This window comes from Mustelus asterias, chromosome 24 (assembly GCF_964213995.1).
Source record: "Mustelus asterias chromosome 24, sMusAst1.hap1.1, whole genome shotgun sequence".
In the NCBI taxonomy this organism is placed as follows: Eukaryota; Metazoa; Chordata; class Chondrichthyes; order Carcharhiniformes; family Triakidae; genus Mustelus; species Mustelus asterias.
Genome location: NC_135824.1, coordinates 38,334,303 through 38,358,220, shown reverse-complemented (window position 1 = coordinate 38,358,220; position 23,918 = coordinate 38,334,303). Strand labels below are relative to the sequence as shown.

Here is a 23,918-nt window from a genome sequence, read left to right as displayed (position 1 = left end):
AAGCTCCATAAAATTAAACAGGATAAATGAATCTCAAAGCAAAATACTGTAAAAGCTGGAATCTGAAACAAAAACAGAAAATGCTGGAAAATCTCAGCACGTCTGACAGCATCTGTGGACAGAGATGACCAAATCTGGATGACCAAGGGTATCATTGTTCCACAGGACCAGGCTGAGGAGAAGGCAATTGGTTTGTTCACTACATTTATTTATTTATTTTAAGTTAAATTTGTGTAAAAAATCGGAGGTTTTTTTTAAAACAGGAAGTGGGCCCAGCAGGAGTCTGGGAAGGTTTTTGGAGGGTTTAAAAGTGCTTAACTTGCAGTTTTCAGCCTCATTGTTCCACAGGACCAGGCTGAGGAGAAGGCAGTTGGTTTGTTCACTACATTTATTTATTTATTTTAAGTTAAATTTGTGTAAAAAATCGGAGGTTTTTTTTAAAACAGGAAGTGGGCCCAGCAGGAGTCTGGGAAGGTTTTTGGAGGGTTTAAAAGTAGGCCGCACTTTTGAGCGGGCAGCGTTGTTAGTGGGCAGCAGAGTGAGCAGGAGGCAGAGTGAAAGCTGTAGGGCTTTGGCTCACAGGGCTTGGGCGAGCAGGGGTGAGTTAATTCATTTTTTGCTGTTTCTACCTGGTACTGGCAAGGTATCTAGAGGGGATGGGTGTGAAGGCAGTGCAATGTTCCTCTTGCACTATGTTCGAGGTGAGGGACGACGTCAGTGTCCCTGCTGATTATACCTGTGAGAAGTGCATCCATCTGCAGCTCCTCCAAAACCGTGTAAGGGAACTGGAGCTGGAGTTGGAGGAACTTAGGATCATTAGGGATGCAGAGATGGCCATAGACAGAAGCTTCAGGGATACAGTTACTCCGTGGAATGAAAATAGATGGGTGACAGTGAGAGGGGCTGGGAAGAAGCAGTCGGTGCAGGGATCCCCTGTGGTCGTTCCCCTTAGCAATAAGTATTCCGCTTTGGATACGGTTGAGGGGGACGACATACCAGTGGTGAGCCGCAGTGAGAGGATCTCCGGCACTGAGTCCGTCCCTGTGGCTCAGGAGGGTAAGGAGGAGAGCGGGAGGGCAATAGTTATTGGGGACTCGTTAGTTAGAGGGATAGATAGGAGGTTCTGTGGCAGCAAAAGAGACTCGAGGATGGTTTGTTGCCTACCGGATGCCAGGGTCCGTGACGTCTCGGACCGTGTTTTCCGGATTCTTAAGGGGGAGGGGAAACAGTCACAAGTCGTGGTACACATTGGTACCAACGACATAGGTAAGAGAAGGGACGGGGATTTAAAACAGGAATTTCGGGAGCTCGGCTGGAAGCTGAGAGCAAAGACAAAACATGTGGTCATCTCTGGTACGCTACCGGTGCCACGTGATAGCGAGTTGAGGAACAGGGAGAGAGTGCACTTAAACATGTGGTTGCAGGGATGGTGCAGGAGGGAGGGTTTCAGATACGTGGATAATTGGAACACGTTCTGGGGAAGGTGGGACCTCTACAAACAGGACGGGGTGCACCTGAACCAGAGGGGCACCAATATCCTGGGAGGGAAATTTGCTACGGCTCTTCAGGGGGATTTAAACTAATTTGTCAGGGGAGTGGGAAAAGGAGTTGTAGTCCAGAAGTCAGTGTTGAGGGTGGTGAGGTATTGGGGAAGGTATCAAGGTCAAGGGTGGGTACCGGTAGACAGGAAGATGGGTTGAAGTGTGTCTACTTCAATGCAAGGAGCATCCGGAACAAGGTGGATGAACTTGGGGCGTGGATTGCTACTTGGGACTACGATGTTGTGGCCATTACGGAGACGTGGGTAGAACAAGGACAGGAATGGTTGTTGGACGTTCCGGGCTATAGATGTTTCAGTAAGTGTAGGGAAGCTGGTAAAAGAGGTGGAGGAGTAGCATTGTTAATCAAGGATAGTTTAACGGCTGCGGAAAAGCACTTTGAGGGGGATATGCACACTGAGGTAATATGGGCTGCAGTTAGAAACAGGAAAGGAGCGGTCACGTTGTTAGGAGTTTACTATAGGCCCCCAAATAGTAATAGAGATGTGGAGGAAGAAATTGCTAAGCAGATTATGGATACGTGTGGGGGTCACAGGGTAGTTGTCATGGGGGACTTTAACTTTCCAAATATTGATTGGAACCTTTGTAGGTCAAATAGTTTGGATGGGGCACTTTTTGTGCAGTGTGTGCAGGAGGGTTTCCTGACACAATATGTGGATAGGCCGACAAGGGGTGAGGCCACATTGGATTTGGTACTGGGAAATGAACCGGGCCAAGTGTTAGATTTGGTTGTGGGAGAGAACTTTGGAGATAGTGACCACAATTCGGTGTCTTTTGTTATTGCAATGGAGAGGGATAGGGCCGGACGGCAGGGCAAGGCTTACAATTGGGGGAGAGGTAATTATGATGCGATTAGGCAAGAATTAGGGGGCATAAGATGGGAACAGAAACTGTCAGGGAAAGGCACTGATGAAAAGTGGAACTTTTTCGAGGAACAAATACTGGGTGTCCTTGATAGGTATGTCCCTGTCAGGCAGGGAGGAAATGACCGAGTGAGGGAACCGTGGTTCACAAAAGAGGTGGAATGTCTTGTGAAAAGGAAGAGGGAAGCTTATGTAGGGATGAGGAAACAAGGTTCAGATGGCTCGACTGAGGGTTACAAGTTAGCAAGGAACGAGCTGAAAAAGGGGCTGAGGAGAGCTAGGAGGGGACATGAGAAGTCCTTGGTGGGTCGGATCAAGGAAAACCCCAAGGCTTTTTACTCTTATGTGAGGAATAAAAGAATGACCAGGGTGAGGTTAGGGCCGGTCAAGGACAGTGGTGGGAACTTGTGTATGGAATCAGTAGAGATAGGCGAGGTGATGAATGAATACTTTTCTTCAGTGTTCACCAAGGAGAGGGGCCATGTTTTTCAGGAAGAGAAGGTGTTACAGGCTAATAGGCTGGAGGAAATAGATGTTCGGAGGGAGGATGTATTGGCAGTTTTGAATAAACTGAAGGTCGATAAGTCCCCTGGGCCTGATGAAATGTATCCTAGGATTCTTTGGGAGGCGAGGGATGAGATTGCAGAGCCTTTGGCTTTGATCTTTGGGTCCTCGCTGTCCACGGGGATGGTGCCAGAGGACTGGAGAGTGGCAAATGTTGTTCCTCTGTTTAAGAAAGGGAATAGAAATGACCCTGGTAATTATAGACCGGTTAGTCTGACTTCGGTGGTTGGTAAATTGATGGAAAAGGTCCTTAGGGATGGGATTTACGACCATTTAGAAAGATGCGGATTAATCCGGGATAGTCAGCACGGATTTGTGAAGGGCAAATCGTGCCTCACAAATTTGATAGAATTTTTTGAGGAGGTAACTAGGTGTGTTGATGAAGGTAGGGCGGTTGATGTCATATACATGGATTTTAGTAAGGCGTTTGATAAGGTCCCCCATGGTCGGCTTATGATGAAAGTAAGGAGGTGTGGGATAGAGGGAAAGTTGGCCGATTGGATAGGTAACTGGCTGTCTGATCGAAGACAGAGGGTGGTGGTGGATGGAAAATTTTCGGACTGGAGGCAGGTTGCTAGCGGAGTGCCGCAGGGATCGGTGCTTGGTCCTCTGCTCTTTGTGATTTTTATTAATGACTTAGAGGAGGGGGCTGAAGGGTGGATCAGTAAATTTGCTGATGACACCAAGATTGGTGGAGTAGTGGATGAGGTGGAGGGGTGTTGTAGGCTGCAAAGAGACATAGATAGGATGCAAAGCTGGGCTGAAAAATGGCAAATGGAGTTTAACCCTGATAAATGTGAGGTGATTCATTTTGGTAGGACTAATTTAAATGTGGATTACAGGGTCAAAGGTAGGGTTCTGAAGACTGTGGAGGAACAGAGAGATCTTGGGGTCCATATCCACAGATCTCTAAAGGTTGCCACTCAAGTGGATAGAGCTGTGAAGAAGGCATATAGTGTGTTAGCTTTTATTAACAGGGGGTTGGAGTTTAAGAGCCGTGGGGTTATGCTGCAACTGTACAGGACCTTGGTGAGACCGCATTTGGAATATTGCGTGCAGTTCTGGTCACCTCACTATAAGAAGGATGTGGAAGCGCTGGAAAGAGTGCAGAGGAGATTTACCAGGATGCTGCCTGGTTTGGAGTGTCGGTCTTATGAGGAAAGGTTGAGGGAGCTAGGGCTGTTCTCTCTGGAGCGGAGGAGATTGAGGGGAGACTTAATAGAGGTTTATAAAATGATGAAGGGGATAGATCGAGTGAACGTTCAAAGACTATTTCCTCGGGTGGATGGAGCTATTACGAGGGGGCATAACTATAGGGTTCATGGTGGGAGATATAGGAAGGATATCAGAGGTAGGTTCTTCACGCAGAGAGTGGTTGGGGTGTGGAATGGACTGCCTGCAGTGATAGTGGAGTCAGACACTTTAGGAACATTTAAGCGGTTATTGGATAGGCACATGGAGCACACCAGGATGGTAGGGAGTGGGATAGCTTGATCTTGGTTTCAGATGAAGGTCGGCACAACATCGTGGGCCGAAGGGCCTGTTCTGTGCTGTACTGTTCTATGTTCTATGTTCTATCATGGTCCCGCCATTGTCAATGGGCTTCCTGTTGAACACATCCCTCGCTGCCAGGAACCCGCAGCGGGGGTACGCTGTTGGCAGGAACGTAAGATCCCGCCGGCATGGATGGCAACATGATTTCAGCTTATGTCTGTAAGTTTTTCTTTCACTACCGAGTGGACTGAAGTGAGAGTCAGTGGAAATGACTGAAAGTTGTGCTGCAGCCCACTGAATTAGTACACGACTAATTAACACAACAGAAGAGTGTGTGAAAAGAGGACCCAGAGGCAGTAACCACCGCCTAGAAGAGTGGGTAAATCCAATGCAATCCAGTCTGTGGCTCCAGAGTGGATCAGCTGCACTCCACTTAGTTGGGAGTGGGAAAGGCAGTGGACTATTCAGCCCCTCGGAACTGACCCGCGCTGAGTTCAAAACAACTAGCCACATCACAGGAAAACCGTAAGCTCATTGGTCAGTAAGAAACTTGTTGAGAATGTCTTCAAGTTGCTGCAAATTAGAAAAGTGCGTTATTTTTAAAGTAGCAATGATGCTTGGATTAAAATGAGAAACACCAGGAGTAAGAAAAAGCCAGCGCCAGTATTACAAAGTAGCATAAGTAACCCAAATAAAATGAAGTTAATGTAAGGGAATAAAGTTAAGATATGAAAGGGGCAGCTCGGTCAAGTGGAATGCATTCTAATATGTAAGAGCTCATGGATGCTGCCGGTTTCCTAGAAGACCACATGTAGGAACTGCAACCAGCTGCAGAAACTTGAGCTCTGGGTTTAAGAGCTCAAGCCGTGGCTGGAGTCACTGTGGTGCAACCGTGAAGCTGAGAATTTCATGGATAGCATGTGGTCACTGCACAGCTTAGGAGCCCAGAGGCAGAGAGGGAAAGGGTGACCATCAGGCAGTCCGAGAGAACCATGCAGGTAGTGCAGGCATCCCTCAGGGTCATGGTAACAAATCATTTTTCTGTTTCAGAAGCTGGTGAGGGTGCTGGTTCCTAAGTGAAGTGCAGCTAGAGCCAGGTTTGTGGCCCCATGAGCAACTTGGCTCTACAGAAGGGGAGGAAGAAGAAAGGAAGAGCAATAGTGATAGGAGATTTGTTAGGGGAATATTTAGGCATTTCTGTGGCAGTAGATGTGACTCCAGCTTGTTGTTTTGAATCCCAGGTACCAGAGTAAAGAATGTAATTGAGCGGCTACAGGACATTCTTCTGGGAGAGGGTGAACAGACAGAGGTCGTGGTCCACATTGGTACCAATGACTTTGATGTGGTTCTGCAATCAGAATTTAGGGAGCTTGGGAGAAAATTCGTAAGCAAATGTAGTAATCTCTGGATTACTGCCAGTGCCATGTGCAAGGAAGGATGTGAACGCATTGGAGAGAGTGCAGAATAGATTTATGAGAATGGTTCCAGGGATGATAAACTTCAGTTATGAGGATAGATTGGAGAGGTTAGGACTGTTCTCTTTGGAAAGAAGAAGGCTGAGAGTTGATTTGATCGAGAGGGGACTGGACAGAGTAGGTAGGGAGAAACTATTCCTGCTCGTAAAAGGATTGAAAATAAGAGGACACAGATTTCCTACAGTATAAGAAGTCTCACAACACCAGGTTAAAGTCCAACAGGTTTATTTGGAATCACGAGCTGCTCTTTCATCAGATGAGTGATGAATTCCTACAATTCATAACAATGACTACAATTCAAAAGTACATCCTGATGTCATGGAAGTTGTTATTTTAATGCAAGTTTTTACAAAAGGAAGTAAATAGGAATACAAAAAAATAAGTTTTATTTTAATAATGTCTCTTACTGATGAGTGCAGTTCTCATTTGTGTACAAAGAATTCTAGTAGCTTTTGGAGAATCCTTTTTCCTATGCCAGTGAAGCCTGCACTTACTCATTGATTCAATGTTCAGAGCCTAATATGAATTCAATTACTTAAAAAAAAATTCTGTGAGAAGGACTGAAAAATGTGCAAGATGCTTTTGGCGCTATTTTCCCACCTTGCTGCGGCCGGTGATCAGCGTGGCGAGCTGGGAAGATAGCGCGCGAAGATAAATACCTGATTTGCGGTTTGCAATCTTCCCAGCCTCTTTCTAATGGCGCAAACTGCCATTGAAAGTTGTATTTAAATATCCATAGCCCATTCAAACCCCGCGCATGGAATCTTCCTGATTTCAGGTGCAGGACCATAATGGTGCGAATTGGTACAGGTCTTCACTAGCGCAGATGTTGCGCGATGGTCATGCCAGGGTCATGCCCACTGGCTGGTGGGGGACATGGTCAGGTGGTGCCCACCTGACACCCTAACAGAGCACTCTGGCAATGGCCACAAGGCACTGCAAGTGTGTCGGGAGCAGTGCTGGGGGAGGATGGGGCCTGGGTGGGGCCATGATGGGGGTGGCGATGCAGGGGAGTCATATAGGGGTAGATCATAGAGGGGGTCATGATGGGGTGGCATGTCAGGGGCACCCCTCGGGCGGCCTGATGCCCCGATTAGTGTGGCATGTGTTGTTGGGAGTGGGGGTGACAACGTTCCTGATGTTTGTGGGGTAAGAATCATAGAATCCCTACAGGACAGAAAGAGGCCATTCGGCCCATCGAGTCTGCACCGACCCAGGCCCTACCCCCATATTCCTACATATTTACCCACTAATCCTTCTAACCTACGCATCTCAGGACACTAAGGGCAATTTTAGCATGGCCAATCAACCTAACCCGCACATCTTTGGACTGTGGGAGGAAACCGGAGCACCCGGAGGAAACCCACGCAGACACGAGGAGAATGTGCAAACTCCACACAGACTGTGACCCAAGCCGGGAATCGAACCCAGGTCCCTGGAGCTGTGAAGCAGCAGTGCTAACCACTGTGCTACCGTGCCGCCCACAGCAGGGAGGGAGGAGGTCTTCCAGTGAAATGTGAGATTGGGGGCACGCAACTCACCACTCTCCAAAAAGTGACTGAGTGCGGGATGATTGCAGTGCAGAGCGCACCTGAGAGACCAGTGCGGATCACTCCATTATTCTCGCCATTATGACACTTAAAATCTTTGGGGGAAGATCTGCGCTTTCATCAAGTGTGTGCATTCCTGTTAACCAATACCTTAATTTTAATTCTCTTCTTCCTTGCCCCGAGTTAAACTCCAACTCAGTTCAATGAAAATTTTCCTAAGGAGATTTATAGGTGTCAGTTTGGTTCATTTAATTCCAGTCACATCTTTAGTCAGAAGGTTATGGCTTCAAATTGCATCCTGAATTGTGAACACATATTGGATTCAGAGCTATTGACCATAAGACCATAAGACCATAAGACATAGGAGCGGAAGTAAGGCCATTTGGCCCATCGAGTCCACTCCACCATTCAATCATGGTTGATTTCAACTCCATTTACCCGCTCTCTCCCCATAGCCCTTAATTCCTCGAGAAATCAAGAATTTATCAATTTCTGTCTTGAAGACGCTCAACGTCTCGGCCTCCACAGCCCTCTGTGGCAATGAATTCCACAGACCCACCACTCTCTGGCTGAAGAAATTTCTCCTCATCTCTGTTCTAAAGTGACTCCCTTTTATTCTAAGGCTGTGCCCCCGCGTCCTAGTCTCCCCTGTTAATGGAAACAACTTCCCTACGTCCATCCTATCTAAGCCGTTCATTATCTTGTAAGTTTCTATCAGATCTCCCCTCAACCTCCTAAACTCCAATGAATATAATCCCACGATCCTCAGACGTTCATCGTATGTCAGGCCTACCATTCCTGGGATCATCCGTGTGAATCTCCGCTGGACCCGCTCCAGTGCCAGTATGTCCTTCCTGAGGTGTGGGGCCCAAAATTGCTCACAGTACTCCAAATGGGGCCTAACCAGTGCTTTATAAAGCCTCAGAAGTACATCCCTGCTTTTGTATTCCAAGCCTCTTGAGATAAATGACAACATTACATTTGCTTTCCTAATTACGGACTCAACCTGCAAGTTTACCTTTAGAGAATCCTGGACTAGGACTCCCAAGTCCCTTTGCACTTTAGCATTATGAATTTTGTCACCGTTTAGAAAATAGTCCATGCCTCTATTCTTTTTTCCAAAGTGTACGACCTCGCACTTGCCCACGTTGAATTTCATCAGCCACTTCTTGGACCACTCTCCTAAACTGTCTAAATCTTTCTGCAGCCTCCCCACCTCCTCAATACTACCTGCCCCTCCACCTATCTTTGTATCATCGGCAAACTTGGCCAGAATGCTCCCAGTCCCGTCATCTAGATCGTTAATATATAAAGAGAACAGCTGTGGCCCCAACACTGAACCCTGCGGGACACCACTTGTCACCGGTTGCCATTCTGAGAAAGAACCTTTTATCCCAACTCTCTGCCTTCTGTCTGACAGCCAATCGTCAATCCATGTTAGTACCTTGCCCCGAATACCATGGGCCCTTATTTTACTCAGCAGTCTCCCGTGAGGCACCTTGTCAAAGGCCTTTTGGAAGTCAAGATAGATAACATCCATTGGCTCTCCTTGGTCTAACCTATTTGTTATCTCTTCAAAGAACTCTAACAGGTTTGTCAGGCACGACCTCCCCTTACTAAATCCATGCTGACTTGTCTTAATCCGACCCTGCACTTCCAAGAATTTAGAAATCTCATCCTTAACGATGGATTCTAGAATTTTGCCAACAACTGAGGTTAGGCTAATTGGCCTATAATTTTCCATCTTTTTTCTTGTTCCCTTCTTGAACAGTGGGGTTACAACAGCGATTTTCCAATCCTCTGGGACTTTCCCTGACTCCAGTGACTTTTGAAAGATCATAACTAACGCCTCCACTATTTCTTCAGCTATCTCCTTTAGAACTCTAGGATGTAGCCCATCTGGGCCCGGAGATTTATCAATTTTCAGACCTTTTAGTTTCTCTAGCACTTTCTCCTTTGTGATGGCAACCATATTCAACTCTGCCCCCTGACTTTCCTGAATTGTTGGGATATTACTCATGTCTTCTACTGTGAAGACTGACGCAAAGTACTTATTAAGTTCCTCAGCTATTTCCTTGTCTCCCATCACTAGATTACCAGCGTCATTTTGGAGCGGCCCAATGTCTACTTTTGCCTCCCGTTTGTTTTTAATGTATTTAAAGAAACTTTTACTATCATTCCTAATGTTACTGGCTAGCCTACCTTCATATTTGATCCTCTCCTTCCTTATTTCTCTCTTTGTTATCCTCTGTTTGTTTTTATAGCCTTCCCAATCTTCTGACTTCCCACTACTCTTTGCCACATTATAGGCTCTCTCTTTTGCCTTGATGCATTCCCTGACTTCCTTTGATGCACTACCAAAGGAGTGCTGCGTGGTTAGAGATCGATCCTCCAGGTGAGATATAATATCGACACCTACCTGATCAGGTGCATGTAGACACACAGAATTCCTACAGTGCAGAAGGAGGCCATTCAGCTATCAAGTCAGAACCGACTCTCCAACAAGGCATCTTACTCAGGCCCACATCCTGCCCTATCCCCGTAACCCCATGCATTTACCATGAATAATCCATCTAACCTACACATCTTGGGACACTAAGGGACAATTTAGCATGGCCAATCCACCTGGCCCACACATCTTTGGACTGGGAGGAAACCAGAGCACCCGGAAGAAACCCACACAGACATGGGGAGGATGTGCAAACTCCACACAGACAGTCATCCAAGGCTGGAATCGACCCCAGGGTCCCTGCTGCTGCAAGGCAGCAGTGTTAACCACTGTGCCTCCATGCCATTATCTGCAAAGGAACAGGAATCTGTGTCCTGCGCAACCACCTGCCTTAGCCACACCACCAAATTAAAACAGAATCGCTGGTCATTTGCCTCATTTGCTATTTGTGGGGCCGTGCTGTATAAAACATTGCCTGCTGTGAGTGCCTGTAAAGTAACTGTGCGTGTAATTTATTGGTTCAGAGGAGTTTACTGAGATCTTGACGATGTGATAAAATGTTAATAAATTCCTGCGTTTTTTAAACGAGTAGAAACATTTATTATGGGGAACCAGAATCTAGAACACATGAAATGTTAATCATGTAGAAGCCTTCCACTCTACAGAAAGCTTGCTCCATCTGCTGCAGTGCTGAAGCCTTTGTTTCCATATTTTTTATTGAACTGCCAATAGATTTGGAGATAAAATAACAAATTATTAATCAGTTTTAAGATGTGTTAAAAAGCATGCAGGCTTTAAAAATAGTGGCATAAGTGGAAAAGCAAGGAGGTTAGGCTAAAACTTTATAAACACTTAATAGGCCAGAGGTAGAGTATTGTGGCTAATTCTGGACACCACACTTTAGGAAGAATGTCAAAACTTTGGAGACAGCGATTTACTAGAATCATACCAAGGATGAAGGACTTCAGGTTTTTGTTTATTTGTTCATGGAATGTGGGGATCTTTGGCAAGACAGTGGCTGTCCATGGCTTGGCTGTCTTGGTACTGGACTACAGAGGGAATGGTGATGCTAACTGGAGATATCTGCAGCCTGTAGATTGGAGAGATGTAATGAAGGGGGAGGGTGTGTAAACTTCTCTTGGGGCGGTTTACCTCGTTAGGTGACCGTGCACACAGCCTCTAGATAGGGTGCAGAGAGGTCCAAATGGGGCATGGGCATTTCAGACGTGATGGGCTCGGGAGGAGGGTAAAAACATTCATCACAACAACAATGGTACCCAGGGGGAGGCTGTAGAACAACAAGAGGAAGCTCGACCTACACATCATGAGTTTCATGGCACATGGAGAGAGGGTGTGTCAAATTCTGTCTGGAGATAAAAATGAAGAACCACCATATTGCTGTACTCCAGTACTGGCTCTGGCTCAGAACAAAAGTAAGAGTTTTAACAACACCAGGTATTGTTAAAACTCTTACTGTATTTACCCCAGTCCAACGCTGGCATCTCCACATCATCAGAACAAAAGTAACAGTGATTCTGATTGCTGGGGAGTCTTAAGTCTGTGTGGGAGGATCGCACTGCTGGGCTGAGAGGCTCCTGCTGGGGGTGCCCTCTCACTCGGTGCCGCAAGAGTGAACAGGAGTCAGCTTAGTTGGAAAGGAGGAAGATCTCCTTGGGAAGAAAGCCACTGAGTGCCAGTGTTTTCATTCACACTGTTAAAACTGTCAGAACTCGGTGCTTTCGCATCACACTGGCTGCATCTCAAGAGTAATATCTAGGAATGTAGACTTTAAAGCATAGTAACTTCATTGCAGTATTAACGTAAGCCTTACTTGTGACTAATAAATAAACTTCAAAACATGGCATTCTATCGATCAAGGCCAGTCAATTGATTGGTCATTAGCATGCCATATCTGAGATTGGAGTACAGACACTCATCTCATTTACACCTTATCGTTCCACATGGGACTCATGCCACATTTCTGGGATACCAACTTGGCCACCTCATTGTGCGTGTTGGCGTCTCAGAGATAAGGCTGCATCAGCCAATGTGCAAATGAGGCAGGAAAAGCTGTGCACCTTAAATTTTCCATTGGCTTCATATTCAGAGCTTTATTTTCTCGAGCTTTTATCATTCTTGTCTTCAATGTTTCACTTCAGAGAGAAGGCAAAAGGAAAAATAGACGCAGGGCTCACTGCGGCCTTTGTCAGAGTCCTAATGTAATGGAAGAGATGAAGGAGGGAGAGGCATTGTTGAGTGCAACTCCAGCAGGAGACATCACTGAGGGACATAATCAAGGAGAGCCAGAGCGTGAGCATGAGCAGGAGGAGAGAGCCAGACAATGAGGTGACTCACCAGACCTAGGGTTTATCGTAGAAGAGTCTCCTATTTACAAATGAGAGACAGTGACAGACATGTCTGCAATTGTCCTGAGATCTGGTACATCACATATGTCACATCTTCGGGAAGAGTTAATGACATGGTGTTGGAGACTAAAGCAGTGATCCCTTGCCAGAGGGCTAATTGGAGAATGATGAGAGCTCATCAGAAGATTGGAAGCTCAGGAGGCTTGCTGAGGGGTCAGTATGAGGAAGGGTGACGTGGGAGATGTGCCCATGATACTTTAATTGCTGACAGGTTTCAGGAAGAGTAAAGTTAAGTGAGGGCATAAAGCCTCATCTGTCCTAGCCCTCATTGCCATTCACTTTCATCTCGGGGATGTCCAACCACTTGCAGCAAGAACGAGTCCTGTATTCACATTTCTGGGCTCGTAAATGACCAGCTATAATCTCTGCTTTGGTCTGTGGTGCCATGTGAATGCACTCACTGGGAAATGAGAGTCCCTGAGGAACAAGAGCAATGTGAGAGAAGACTTGACGCTTTTGCTGCATTCTCATGATGAAAATACTGCTGAGATGAGTACGCACCGAGGGAATTCCTCCCGTGTGTGACTTACCTGCTGCCACTACCACTGAGGAGACACAAATGCCAGCAGAATATTAATGCTGATAATTCTCCCTCACTTAATGGTGTTCCACATGGAAGAAGGGTTAAAAATGCTTACATCACACACTTCAATTAAAGATTTAAACACAATTTCCTTGAATTCACACAATCGTGCCGAGAGTAGTTCAACTGATGTTGACATGACATGAATGTTAATCTCTCAGTGGGAGAATATCACCAAATGGGAGGATGGTTAAACCTCGGCAGAAGAGGATTCCTATGTACAAAACCAAAACATTCACACAACCATCAAATGTATTCACAAAAGAATGTGAATGGATTCCTCCATTGTTCACTCTAATCTGCTGAGTGATTTCAATCTCTGCCTGATGGTCCACCAGCTATTGCTGCATCTCCAGCTGAGTTGGCAGCCACTCCTAGAGGCTCATCATCTAACTCGGACTGAGTGGCTGGCTGGTCTCCACCAGCTGTCTGAATGCGGAGACCTGGACTGTCCCTGCTTCCAACTGCTGTGGGGACATACCAGTGAGGTGTTCGCCAGAAAGTGAGCCTGAGCCTAATCTAGAGCAGTGCCCCACCGAGAGGCGTTTGTCTCTGCGCTGGTGGAGGGTGCATATGAACACTGTGACAGTTCTTCCAGAGCTCCCTCTTTGGCCGTGGCCTGGGGGCTCAGACTGTTGTTTGGCTGCCTGTAGGCCTTAATGTGCCTCAAAAATAGAGAAAAGAGTTTCAGTTGATGAACGTGAGCAATATAAGACTGCATGACTCAGAGGTTGTCAAAGTTTGATGAAGTGATGGAGCTGTGATCTGTACTTGTTGCCGGGAGAGGCCAATCTCCTTCCTCACAGGAACAATCACTCTCCTCCCCAGCCAGCTCAGCTGCAACCTCCTCAAACTCAGTGATGGCAATGGTGTCGGCCGTCCCTCCCATGTTCTGTGACCTTTCACACCTGTTGTGTGCTTCCATAGAATTCCTACAGTGCAGAAGGAGGCCATTTGGGCCATCGAGTCTACACCGACCACAGTTCCACCCAGGCCTTATCCCCATAACCCCACGTATTTACCCTAGCTAGTCCCCCTGACACTAAGGAGCAATTTAACACGGCCAGTCTACCTAACCCGCACATCTTTGGACTGTGGGAGGAAACCGGAACACCCGGAAGAAACCCATGCAGACACAGGGAGAACGTGCAAACTCCGCACAGACAGTGACCCAAGCCGGGAATCAAACCCGGGTCCCTGATGCTGTGAGGCAGCAGTGCTAACCGCCGTGCCGCCCAATACTGTGCTTTAAAGAAATGCGTCATGTTCTTGTGCAGGATCTGTTGTCGCAGTTCTATGACTCAGAGCTGTTCTGTCTACAGTCAGCATCCTGTATTACTGCAGCAGCTTAATTGCTTCCAGTTGGTAGAATGTTTGTTTTAATCTGAACTAATGCTATTCCTCTGTTTTGAGTGTTATCCTCTGGGATTTTGCAGAGTAGGGCTTCATTAGGTTGATAGTTAAAGTTCTATGACTGGGTGAATATTCAAGCTTTGGTGCTGCTTTTGAGTTGAGAGAGAGGAGTAACTCTCTCTTCCTCTCTTTGGAGACTGGGAGTTTCCAGAGACTAGGTTTACTTTTCTGGCCTTAGGTAACTATGTGGCGTTTGCACGTTCTCCACCAGTGGGGATACTGTCAGTGAAGATACACTGACTGTTCCCGACCAGTGGGGGCGCACTGACTGTTCCCTACCAGTGGGGGCGCACTGACCGTTCTCTACCAGTGGAGGCGCACTGACTGTTCCCTACCAGTGGGGGCGCACTGACCGTTCTCTACCAGCAGGGCACACTGACCGTTCTCTACCAGCGGGGGCACACTGACAGTTCCCTTTCAGTGGGGGCACACTGACTGTTCCCGACCAGTGGGGGCGCACTGACTGTTCCCTACCAGTGGGGGCGCACTGACCGTTCTCTACCAGCAGGGCACACTGACAGTTCCCTTTCAGTGGGGGCGCACTGACTGTTCCCTACAGCGGGGGCACACTGACCGTTCTCTACCAGCGGGGGCGCACTGACTGTTCCCTACAGCGGGGGCGCACTGACTGTTCCCTCCCAGTGGGGGCGCACTGACTGTTCCCTCCCAGTGGGGGCGCACTGACTGTTCCCTACAGCGGGGGCACACTGACCGTTCTCTACCAGCGGGGGCGCACTGACTGTTCCCTACAGCGGGGGCGCACTGACTGTTCCCTCCCAGTGGGGGCGCACTGACTGTTCCCTCCCAGTGGGGGCGCACTGACTGTTCCCTCCCAGTGGGGGCGCACTGACTGTTCCCTCCCAGTGGGGCGCACTGACTGTTCCCTCCCAGTGGGGGCGCACTGACTGTTCCCTCCCAGTGGGGGCGCACTGACTGTTCCCGACCAGTGGGGGCGCACTGAATGTTCTCTCCCAGTGGGGGTATGTATGTAGGGTGGCACAGTGGTTAGCACTGCTGCCTCAGTGCCAGGGACGCGGGTTCGATTCCCGGCTTGGGTCACTGTGCGCACACAGTTTGCACATTCTCCCTATGTCTGCGTGGGTTTGCTCCGGGATCCCCACAGTCTGAAAGACGTGCTGACCATGCTAAATTCTCCCTCAGTGTACCTGAACAGGCGTCGGAATGTGGCGACGAGGGGATTTTCACAGTAACTTCATTGCAGTATTAATTCAAGCCTTCTTGTGACACTTAATAAATGAACTTTAAACTTTAAAACTTTAAACTTTTAAAACTAGCTTTACTCAACCTGTAGGGATACACAGACTGTACTCGACCTGTTGGGATGCACTAACGCAGGATGGATTTGCTCTGCCTCATGGCTGGTACCTCCCCTCCTGATGCAGAGTATTCTCTGCTCCATTTCATTGCTTTGTTGGGAACTAGCAGTGCAAGTCATAGAGGGAAGGTTCGAAAATAGAACTACCATTCAAAATTTGAGTCCCTCCAAGTAACATTGCAAATGCTAGTCCTTATTCTCAAATGTTAATTACATCCATTCAGTTTTAAAATTGGATTTTTCGTTAGCTGCCTAAAAAAAAAACAGGGTCTTGTTTTCACCGAGACAGGTTTGGAACTTTGAACATTTTTGTGGTTTTGTGCAGGTATGTGGATTCTTTACAATCTGCTCACTGCCCCAGCACTATCCCCACCACCATTTAAAAAGGAATTGTGTAAGTGTTTAAAGAGGGTGAATAAAACAGGGTGCAGGGAAGACTGTACTTTACCAGTGGGGATACACTGTTTTGTGAGTAAAGTATCTAGAAGACCCAATTAGACAACTGGAGTCAGGAGCTGGCACAGGCACACAATGCTTTCAGTGCTGTGAATTTTACAATTCATGAAAAGCTGTATCAAAAGGGTAAGCCGTTTCTTGTTTACCTGTGATTATTAAAAACCATATATGGTGGAGAAAACATCATGATGTGGAGATGCCGGCGTTGGACTGGGGTAAACGCAGTAAGAAGTCTCACAACACCAGGTTAAAGTTCAGCAGGTTTATTTGGTAGCTGCTCCTTGAGCAGCGCTCCGAAAGCTAGTGGCTTTTGCTACCAAATAAACCCGTTGGACTTTAACCTGGTGTTGTGAGACTTCTTACGGAGAAAATATCTGCACTGTGTATCTCTGGCTAATGTAGAAATTGCACAAAATATTAAAGTTGCTTCTACATCTGTTTTTAATGCAAATTTTACCTTGAGTTCACTTAGGCAGCACAGAGGATTAGAGCAGTTTATATTCTAATTTGTGCTCATTATATGACTGGTCAAAGCCAGGCTTTTCTCCTGGTTCACTGATGTTGCTGAACCCACTGGGTTAGATTTTCCATGTGGCTTGTGCTGTGGCGAGGTTTGGCTGCCCAAGAGTAACTGGTATTCCAGGCTGGGGCCAATGTTGTGTTCCTGGATGGAAGGTGCGGAGAGGACATTGCTGTGATAGCTGGCTGCCACTAGTGGAGTCTGGAAAAATAACTGAAAGCAAACTGAAATCTCCCTGCTTTCCCAGTGCAACTGATCAGTAGGCAAGGTGACTCTTTAATATTTCCGTTTTCTCTTTAATATTCACAGAGAAAAACATCAATGATTCCAGCACTCGACATTCTTGTGATGTGCAATGGAAAATAAATATTACTTCATTGTGTAATTTGCTTTTTATTATGGCATGTTTGACACTGCTTTGGCAACAATATACTTAAGTGGATATACATATTCAAATGGAAAAAATGTAAGGTTGAGGGTAAAATGTGGGAGGGTTGGACTGCCGGGGGGGTAGCTCTTTCAGAGCAAACATAGACACACTGGGTCAAATGTCCAACTACTGAACAATTCTATGTCGTGGTCGCTGATGAGTGGCCTGTATGACTGCCAGCTGATTTTGTTCCATGGCTAGAGTTGCAGTCTAAGTTGTATTTAACCCTTGCAGTGTGACAATGATAACATCCATCTACACAGCCTGAATTAACAGAGACATGTTTCTGACAAATATGAGGAACGCCTATTTGAATACTTTTCAGTCCACGTGGTAGCCTTGGTTAGCCATCTGTTGTCAACATTGAAATGGTCAGTAGTTACAGGACAGAATGGTGAGCAGATTTTGTGTTAGTTCCTCTATCGTTGAACAAAGTCCACATCACTGGATTACTAACTGAAGTTTTAATTTCCTCCATTGGGAAGTGGTTCTTGCTCTCTGGAACACAATAAAAACAATTAATGAGCAGCAGCAGAACTTTTGAGGGAGAAAGGTTTCTGCTGGGGTCTTCCTGTCCTGCCGATGGTGCACTCCCATCACAGGCTTCCCAGCAGCGTGGGATGGATTAATTGACAGTGGCAGGAGCAGAAGATCCCACTGTCGGTCAAATGCAGCCCGCCTCCCACTGCCTAGAAACACGCCTGGGGAGGGGAGACGGGCAGAGAATCCCGTCCAGAATGTCGCACCTTTTTTTGAGCGGGATGGAATATGGAATAATACAGAAAGTAAAAATGCTGATCATTTAAATTTAATTTCTGGTTTACCACCAATTTTAACAAACTCAATTTCTACAACTCTTTTCTCCCTGACCTCGGAATGTCACAAAGTGCTTCACAGCTAATTAATTACTTTGGAAGTGTGGAAGCCTTGTGACACAGTGTCAACGCCCTTACTGCTGGACCAGAATCTCCAGGTGTGAGTCCAATGCCAGGACTTGTTGACCATGGAAGGAGCTCTGTATTGGAATGTCAATCTAGATTAAATGCTCAAATTTATGGAATGGAATGGAATTGATCCAGAATCAAGTGAGTTCTCCATAATCTAAGGCTGATACCTGGAAGACACCACTCTGTATCTGCCGAGGCGTTAAACAACAGCAGAAAGCACCCGGACTGAGATGCATTGTGACCATAGAACCATAGAACCATAGAAAATTACAGCTCAGAAACAGGCCTTTTGGCCCTTCTTGTCTGTGCCGAACCATTTTTTGCCTAGTCCCACTGACCTGCACTTGGACCATATCCCTCCACACCCCTCTCATCCATGAACCCGTCCAAGTTTTTCTTAAATGTTAAAAGTTCATTGTGTAATTTATCCGGCAGCTCATTCCACACTCCCACCACTCTCTGCGTGAAGAAGCCCCCCCTAATATTCCCTTTAAACTTTTCTCCTTTCACCCTTAACCCATGCCCTCTGGTTTTTTTCTCCCCTAGCCTCAGTGGAAAAAGCCTGCTTGCATTCACTCTATCTATACCCATCAAAATCTTATACACCTCTATCAAATCTCCCCTCAATCTTCTACGCTCCAGGGAATAAAGTCCCAACCTATTCAATCTCTCACGGGTGAAGGCAAACGGCCAGTTTCCAACCAGCTGCCAACCTGACCGGGAGTTGGCTTATGCTGGACCTCAACCATGGAAATAAATTGAAAGTCTCAATCTGAACTTGTATTAGAGTCATAGAATCCTACAGTGTAGAAGCAGACCATTCGGTCCATTGAGTCTGTACCGACTCTCCAGCGGAGCATCTCACTCAGACCCCATCCCCGTAACTCCACGTATTTACCTCACTAGTCCCCCCTAACCTACACATCTTTGGACACTTAGAGACAATTTAGCATGGCCAGTCCACCTAACATGCACATCTTTGGACTGTGGGAGGAAACCGGAGTATCCAGAGGAAATCCACTCAGACAAGGGGAGAATGTGCAAACTCCACAGTTACCGAAAGCTGGAATTGAACCCAGGTCCCTGAGAGGCAGCAGTGCCAACCACTCTGCTAATGTGCTGCCCCCAACTAATTCTATGGGTGACAGATGGTTGTGGAGGATGCTTAATTAGAAGCTGCTACCAGTTTTAGCAATGATTTTTTCAGGAATTTTGACTGTGTCCTGATGACTGGTGATCCTATTTTATCAAATTGATTCCAATTGCTGTTTTGAAATCCATTCACAGCTGAAGAGAAACTCAATTCCATTGTTTTTATGGGGTTGGAGAAGAGTGGAATGTCTCCTCCAATTCCCGAACACAGAATTGGCCAGGCTGTGATTACCAGGCAACCTCCACCCTGCTGCCTGTGTAGTTTATCCTTATGTTAGTGACGGGCAAACTGTGGATCTGTTCAAGGTTGTGGTGGGACTGAGGGAAAACGTGAGATGCTGCTTTTTATTTGTCAAAGGTGGTGAGGATTATGGAAACAGGCAGGTAGATGGAGTTAAGATACAGAACAATAATCTAACTAAATTGTGGAATGAGGGGGTGAATGGCCTTGTTTTGATTCTATGTTCCTGCTCTTATCAGCTGGATTACCTGTAACCAACAGCGATGCAGATCCATTCATTATTACTAATAGAGTCATAGAGTCATCGAGGTTTATAGCATGGAAACAGGCCCTTCAGCCCAACTTGTCCATGCTGCTCTTTTTTTTTAAACCCCTAAGCGAATCCCAATTGCCCGCATTTGGCCCATATCCCTCTATACCCATTGTACCCCTGTAACTATCTAAATGCTTTTTATAAGACAAAATTGTACCCGCCTCTACTACTACCTCTGGCAGCTTGTTCCAGACACTCATCATCCTCTGTGTAAAATAATTGCCACTCTGGGCACTTTTGTATCTCTCCCCTCTCACCTTAAACCTATGCCCTCTAGTTTTAGACTCCCCTATCTTTGGGAAAAGATATTGACTATCTAGCTGATCTATGCCTCATTATTTTACAGACCTCTATAAGATCACCCCTCAGCCTCCTACGCTCCAGAGGAAAAACGTCCCAGTCTATCCAGCCTCTCCTTATAACTCAATCCATCAAGTCCCGGTCGCATCCTAGTAAATCTTTTCTGCACTCTTTCTAGTTTAATAATATCTTTTCTATAATAGGATGACCAGAATTGCACACAGTATTCCAAGTGTGGCCGTACCAATGTCTTGTAGACCTTCAACAAGACATTCCAACTCCTGTATTCTATGTTCCGACCGATGAAACCAAGCATGCCGAATGTCTTCTTCACCACTCTGTCCACCTGTGACTCCACTTTCAAGCTATGAGCTATGAACATGTACCCCTAGATCTCTTTGTTCTGTAACTCTCCTCAACGCCTACCATTAACTGAGTAAGCCCTGCCCTGGTTCAATCTACCAAAATACATCACCTCACATTTGTCTAAATTAAACTCCATTTGCCATTCGTCAGCCCATTGGCCCAATTGATCAAGATCCCGTTGCAATTGGAGATAACTTTCTTCACTGTCCACTATGCCACCAATCTTAGTGTCATTAATATTTCTGGACATTAATTTATCATTACAGGATGGGAAGTTTCACTTCATTACATATTGCTAACATGTTTGTTCTGTTGACTGATAACTTCAGCGATTTGAAATACGATGGCCCCAATATCTAACCAATAATGTTCCTTTTACTGCAGCATTTAATGTGTGCTGGCCTGTGGTGCTTGGTCGAAGGGGATCAACCGTGCAAAACCAAATTGGATCCTCCGCTGGACGGTACAGAGTGTGGTGTTGACAAAGTAAGTGAGAGATGTGTAAAAGTCCACTAGGTTCACACTGAAATGGGTTTATTACTGTGTATTGATATGCTGCAGTCACAGAGTCACTTAACCCAGATCCTGCTACACCATTCCACAAAACTTGGCAGGACGGTATTTCTCCAAACCATGTACTGTTTCAAATGATTATTCTTCGAGTGCCTGTCCTTCCCAAAACATTTTATGGGTATTGAGGGAAGCCCCTTCTACTGCGCTGGCCGGGGCAGGGCGGGTAGTGGGGGGTGTTATTTGGGGTATTGGGGCATGTTCATCACACTGAGACCATATCCTTGGGTACATTCTATAGTCAAATGAATCCAGCAGTCCATTGGAGCTAATTAAAAAGTAAAACTACCAGCAGTAAATAGTCAATTGGTTCACTTGCTGTTGCAGAAATCATCACTTACTTTAAGAAGTTGTAAGAATGGCTCATTTCTTGGCAATCTCTCCCCTGCCTGTGACATCCCAGCCACTCATCCATTAGGAATTGATTACACTCCTTGTTGTCACTGAATTGTTGGAGGATTAATGTTCGGGTTTCTGAAGAGTTTGTGTGGAAATTTGGCCGTAGCTCTAGCTGAGCGAAAGAGTGTCCAGTTCATTGCCTCAGCAACGTGCACCCCTCGCGGAAATGGAAACCCAAGGTGTGTCAAGCACGATTGCAACATTCATGAAAGAGAAGCAGCCGGAAGCTGTGAGGGGCAGGTTTCTGGGATGAACTCTGAGCTGAGGCCTGACATTGAGTTGAACTGCAGGGCTGAGGGGCAGAAAACTATTTACTTTTCATCTTGTGTGTCTGGTGGGCAGGGTTTTTCTCGTCTTCAGTTTAATTAGAGCTGTTTCTCTCAGGGGAAGGAACTATTTGTGATTCTGGAAGAGACAAGGAACAAGGAAATTGGAATAATTGTGAAAAGAGTGCCAGTGACAGAATAGAAAGAATGATTCGTGCTGAAAAACAGTTTTATAAAAAGTTAGAGTTTGGAGGCCAAAGGTCAGGCTGATGTAGAGCCACCAGCGACAGACACAGAGAGAGTAAACAAGAATGTCAGGGGCACAATGCTTGATTATAATCTCAGAGTCGTCTCCCCATGCCCCAGGGGCAAATCCACCTCCACTGAGCCCCACTTTAAACCTCAGCCCTGGTGAGATAAGACTCCCATCCATCTGCAGGAGGAAGTCTGGCTCCATAGCTACTGACCGATTGAAGACTGCCCTCTGGCTGCGTCACACAGGAATACTGTCAACTGCCAGTGCTGCTGATGGCATGAGGAGAACCAAATCTGTGGGGGTTGGGGTCTATAATTGGCTTTGGAAGCCCAGCAAGAGAGGCTACCCTTACTTTTACTGGTCAGCAATCCGCGGGGTTAAAGCTGCTGGGTTGCACATCATAGAAATCATAGAAATCATAGAAACCCTACAGTGCAGAAGGAGGCCATTCGGCCCATCGAGTCTGCACCGGCCACAATCCCACCCAGGCCCTACCCCCACATATTTACCCACTAACCTACGCATCTCAGGACTCTTGGGGGCAATTTTTAACCTGGCCAATCAACCTAACCCGCACATCTTTGGACTGTGGGAGGAAACCGGAGCACCCGGAGGAAACCCACGCAGACACGAGGAGAATGTGCAAACTCCACACAGACAGTGACCCAAGCCGGGAATCGAACCCGGGACCCTGGAGCTGTGAAGCAGCAGTGCTAAACACTGTGCTACCGTGCCGCCCATGGTGCCGCACATGGTGCACCAGCTCCTTCCACCCACCACCCATTATATCGAAAGGCTGGCGGGATAAGTCTCTTGAATGGACATTAATTGCCCACTGCAGGGCCTCAACTGGGCCATGGCTAGGTGGTCCACCCAAAGTCTCAGCTTGGAACGGTGCCCAGATCTGTGAATGGGCACTGCTGGGGGTGAAGTGACTGTTGAACTAACATAAAAAAATCATGATGCTCAGGTGTGAAGTAGCTCTGAGTGCAACTTATGCTTCTAAATACTGCAATCTTTTCACTATTTCATTTAATTATAGATGATTCTTTTATCCTGTGAAAACTCCAGGCAACAATCTCATTAATGACTTCCTCTGATAAAAGGTGACTAAATCAGTGAGGGTGACAAACAGAAGAGAGAAAGAGAGTGTTAGACAAAGAGGTAGATAGAAGAGGCAGCATAGTGACAGATTGGTTAGCATTGCTGCCTCACAGCACCAGGGACCCAGGTTCAATTTGGATGACTGTCCATGTAGAGTTTGCACATTCTCCCCGTGTCTGCGTGGGTTTCCTCCGGGTGCTCCGGTTTCCTCCCACATGCCAAAGATGTGTGGGTTAGATGGATTGACCATGCGAAATTCACCGAGTATGGAGATGGAAAAGAGTCTCAGGGTGAAACAGGAGCCCTTGTCGATCAGAAACTTCTAAAATTGTGGAGTTGCTTTAGTTATGTGGAGTTCCAATTCAAAGGCCAGCCTGATGTGGTATTACAATTCATTCCTGTTTTGTTATAACTTGATGTGGAGATGCCGGCGTTGGACTGGGGTAAACACAGTAAGAGTTTTAACAACACCAGGTTAAAGTCCAACAAGTTTATTTGGTAGCAAATGCCATTCGCTTTCGGAGCGCTGCTCCTTCGTCAGATGGAGTGGAAATCTGCTCTCAAACAGGGCACAGAGACACAAAATCAAGTTACAGAATACTGATTAGAATGCGAATCTCTACACCCAACCAGGTCTTAAAGACACAGACAATGTGAGTGGAGGGAGCATGAAGCACAGGTTAAAGAGATGTGTATTGTCTCCAGACAGGACAGCTAGTGAGATTCTGCAAGTCTTCTGCAACTTGTTATAACTTGGTCAGACCAGCAGATGGAGCATTTTACACCATTGGAGTATCCTGTCTTGACAGTAAAAATTACATGGTCTGTGTAGAACACAGCAGCTGGCAAGACTGCTTCTGTTCCTTTTCTGTGCTGAGGAAGGAAA

General features: G+C 46.5%; 1 protein-coding gene across 2 annotated transcripts in view; it reads left to right on the top strand.

The window, feature by feature from the left end:
• adamts17 (ADAM metallopeptidase with thrombospondin type 1 motif, 17) overlaps positions 1–23,918 on the top strand; it is a 524,080-nt gene that overhangs the window by 288,748 nt on the left and 211,414 nt on the right. For both annotated transcript variants that reach the window (XM_078241579.1, XM_078241578.1), the window contains exon 11: positions 20,822–20,923. In XM_078241579.1, the coding sequence (XP_078097705.1) occupies positions 20,822–20,923 (102 nt within the window). The remainder of the gene's footprint in view (positions 1–20,821; positions 20,924–23,918) is intronic.